Source organism: Oryzias melastigma, linkage group LG12 (assembly GCF_002922805.2).
Source record: "Oryzias melastigma strain HK-1 linkage group LG12, ASM292280v2, whole genome shotgun sequence".
Classification (NCBI taxonomy): Eukaryota; Metazoa; Chordata; class Actinopteri; order Beloniformes; family Adrianichthyidae; genus Oryzias; species Oryzias melastigma.
The window spans coordinates 12668101-12672001 of record NC_050523.1 but is presented as its reverse complement, the minus strand read 5'-3'; the positions used below and the strand labels follow the sequence as shown (position 1 = coordinate 12672001).

Genomic DNA, 3901 nt, shown 5'->3' with positions numbered 1-3901 from the left:
TGGAGGATGCTGAAGACAGGCTTAGATGGAGGAAACTGATTCGCTGTGGCGACCCCTGATGGGAAAAGCCGAAAGGAAAAGAAGAAGAGGTATCAAAACTTTCAGGACATTTCTGCTTGTACTTTTGGTGTCCATACCTTTTACGCATTTTAATTTTTTTTTGCAATCTTTAAAGAAATTCTGCAAGTACTTTGTGCACTTTCTGCATATTATGCAAGTTCTATATTAAAACATTTAGCACGTTAAGGACATTAGTTTTCAATTATCTCTAGAGCACTATCGGTGGGTGATTTTCCCCTGAAGAAAAGTATTTACATCTTGCATTTTTCTGAGTGTCATGATCCCTGGGTAAAGTCTCATGTCCCAGGGATCGATGAACCAAAGATCAAGTCTCCAGTATCATTTCTTTTAAAGAAATTTTTTGCTCTCAAATTCCTTATTTTTGCATTATTGCAGGTAATGCAGCTTTTCTAGTTAAAATAGTCTCTTAAACATTTTTTCTTACATTTTACTGTATTTGTTAGAATAAAAATCTGATAAAGATTTAAGGAGTTCCACTGATTTTCCTGCATATGTGCAGATGATTTCAGTGAATTCATCTTTCAGTTAATGCAGAACTGATTCCGAGGTTTTACATCATTAAAGCTCAATGTTTCCTCTTTTTATTCAAAGGGGTTTTAGTGTGTGTGTATGAAGCAAAACCAGCTTTAGCAAAAACAAGAACAAACTTCTCTCTTGTGTTATTTCCCAGTTTTTAATAAAAATCATCACTATTAATAGCAATTAATTAAATCTAAATCAAATATTTTAAAAATTTGCATATTTTTTGTTTCCTTTTTTTAAAGAAAAATCATGAAGGTTTACTGCTTTGAATTTTTTTTTTCTAGCTTTTTCTGTCTGCAACTGTTATGTTTTTGTAGTTTGAAAGAAGTTTTGTTTTTATCTTTTAAGAAGTCAAATGCTGGAATTACATGTAAAATAATGTTTATTAAAAGACAGAGGAATGCCAACTTTAAAAAGTAAAAAAATAAGCTTTTATGTTGGTTCCATTCAAAGTAATTATTATAAATCAATCGTTTTCCTCAACAGTACCTGTTTTATTCATCTCTATCTAGTGTGTAATTAGTTGCACATATTACAGCTCTACCTCCTAATGTTGGAATGTGTTTTTCCTGTATGTTCTGGTGCGTTCCTCTCAGGGTGTGCGCCTCGTGGAGCTGGGGGATCTGTACTTTGACGTGAGCCTGCTGCTGTGGGGCTGCAGCCTGGTGTGGCTCACGCAGCAGGGCTTGTGTTCAGCCTACGTGCCCATGCTGATGGTGGCCTTCCCGCTGACCACCAAACTGCTGCTGGCTAAAGAATTCAAACACAGAGGTAATCCGCTTCAGGCCCGATCGATTAGAGGTGAAAGCTGGAGCTGCATGTATGAGAGGCTCTGAGGAAAAGTAACAAAATTCTTCCCTTTTGTCTTCAGGAGCGTCACTGATGTACAGTTTGTTGTACCTCTTGGGCCTGGCGTTACCGTACGTCCACTTCATGTTCCTCATCTGGGTGGTGTTTGAGATTTTCACCCCCATCATGGGCCGCAGTGGGACAGAGATACCCCCCGAAGTGGTCATGGCCTGCCTAGTAACCCTGGCAACCATCTTCCTCTCTTCCTTTTTCGTAAGCATTCAGACGTCATCGATGACTTTTTGTGAACCACCAACGAGACAACTCAGTGGTGCATTTCTCTGTGTGTCTCAGCTACACTTTATCTACTTGGTAAGAAGCACAAAGTGGATCCTGGCTGGTCTGGGTTCAGTCTTCATCATCATGCTCGTGCTGGTGTCCACTGGCGTCTTCTTTCCGTATTCAGGAAGTCCTGATGCCCCTCGACCAAAACGAGTCTTCCTGCAGGTCCAAAACTCCAACAACACCCACTGAAAACACAAAAAATTGCATTTATTGTTATTCTTTACGTGTTTGATTTGACAGTCATTACTCAAACCACTTTACAGTACTTTTAAGTACAGAAAATGTGTTCTAAAAATGTGTATGTTAAATCCAACCATCCTAAAGTGTTTTTTTTTTCCATTCAGCACACGACTCGAACCTTCCACAATCTCCAGGGGCAGGTGGAGAGCCGGGACTCTGGTCTTTGGATTAACAGCTTTGACTTCACGGGCATGCAGCACGTCACCCCCCACGTCCCCGAGATTAACGACAACTTTCGGACCCGCTGCCAGGAGGACCGACCCTTCTGCGGTTTCCCCTGGTTCCTTCCTGTGAAGTTCCTCAGCAGGTGGGTGTCACAGTGAGCTTTCAGATTTTTGGAATGGATTAAAATGGTTTTAAATCTTTTTTGATTAAACCCCTCCGATAGGAAAAACTGGTACCTCCCAGCCCCAGAAGTGTCTCCAGCTTCTCCAGTGGAGTTCAGCCTGTTGTCCAGGGAGGACACAGCCTGGGGGACGGTGAAGATGACGTTCACCGTTAAAGGTTTCCGCTTTGTGACCAAATTAATTGTTGAATATTTTGAATTGTGATCAAACTAATATGAATAAGCTCCTTCCTCGATAGTAAAAGGTAAAGCACCAGCAAATGTGCTCTGAAAAGTTTTTTTAATTTCAGAACACATAGTGAAAAACTCAATCTCACTTTCAGCAATTTCAACAATCTTGGTAATAAAACGTTCCACTCATTTAGGATATTACTGCTTGCATTTTTGGTATTCATAAACTTTATAGTTTTTTAAATTAGGAAATGCATAAATTCCTCAAAGCCTTCAAAAGCTTTTAAACTTGTGAACGTCTGCAGATAGTTTCTGATAGAGACACCATTGAAACTTTAACCCTTTGACACCTGAGGGGTCGCCGGTGACGTGTTAACGGTGCAAAAGTTACAGTAAGTCTGTTAGGTTCAAACAACCTGAAACATTTCTCTGAAAGGAAGACAAGAGAGGGGTCAGTTCTCAAATCAGATTTTACTTGCACAAGGAGAACAGACAGAGAATGTTCAAACCAGTCTCCACCCGCTCTGAAGATCTCGGTCCTGGGTTTCCTTATTTATAACCTTTCAGGGGCGGTCTTAGTTATATTTACATTTGCTGCTCTCAAGGTGTGGAAGGAAAAACAGCCTCAAACTGGTTCTAATATCATTAATGTCTTAGTTCAATGCAATAGGTCGGCGTCAGCCTCTTCGAGTATCTGTAATGTGTCAGCCTCCAGACAGCCTTCAGCCTAGAATGACTGCAACCTTCCAGATACCAGCTAAGCACGACCTCAAATCAGCAGAAAGAGAAAAGAGGTTAAATCATACAAAGCAAATATGAGAGAAATTTATGTACAACCCTATCAAAGTCAAAGAACGTAAACACTGGTGTTAAAGGGGTAAAATGTTCAGCAACTACTGGGCTTTAAGGCTAATTTGGAATTCAGCCTTTATCTTAGCATTATGCTAGCTGTTTTAGGCTAATTTAGTTTTTTTTTTCTCCAGTTTTTAGGCTAATATTGTAGCACTATGCTAGCTGTTTTTTTGCTAATTTAGACATTTTTTCAATTTTTTTATACTAATATTGTAGCATTATGTTAGCTGTTTTTGACTAATTTAGATTTTTTTTCCCTTTAGTTTTTTTAGGCTAATATTGTAGCATTATGCTAGCTGTTTTTGGCTAATTTACACATTTTTTCCTTTAGTTTTTAGGCTAATATTTTAGCATTATTTTAGCGCTAAAAGCGCTATACAAGTATACGCCATTATGTTAGCTGTTTTTGGCTAATTTAGACATTTTTTCCTTTAGTTTTTAGGCTAATATTGAAGCATTATGTTAGCTGTTTTTGGCTAATTTAGAATTTTTTTCCTTTAGTTTTTTTAGGCTAATGTTGTAGCATTATGCTAGCTGTTTTTGGCTAATTTAGAA

The 3901-nt window shown here is 38.7% G+C and overlaps 1 protein-coding gene across 1 annotated transcript in view; it reads left to right on the top strand.

Annotated features, from left to right (window-relative positions):
* Window positions 1-3901, top strand: part of LOC112163259 (endoplasmic reticulum metallopeptidase 1) — a 22680-nt gene that overhangs the window by 11780 nt on the left and 6999 nt on the right. Inside the window, exons 9-13 of the mRNA XM_024299570.2 lie at window positions 1200-1374; window positions 1475-1665; window positions 1747-1899; window positions 2082-2284; window positions 2366-2481. Of these exons, the coding sequence (XP_024155338.1) occupies window positions 1200-1374; window positions 1475-1665; window positions 1747-1899; window positions 2082-2284; window positions 2366-2481 (838 nt within the window). The remainder of the gene's footprint in view (window positions 1-1199; window positions 1375-1474; window positions 1666-1746; window positions 1900-2081; window positions 2285-2365; window positions 2482-3901) is intronic.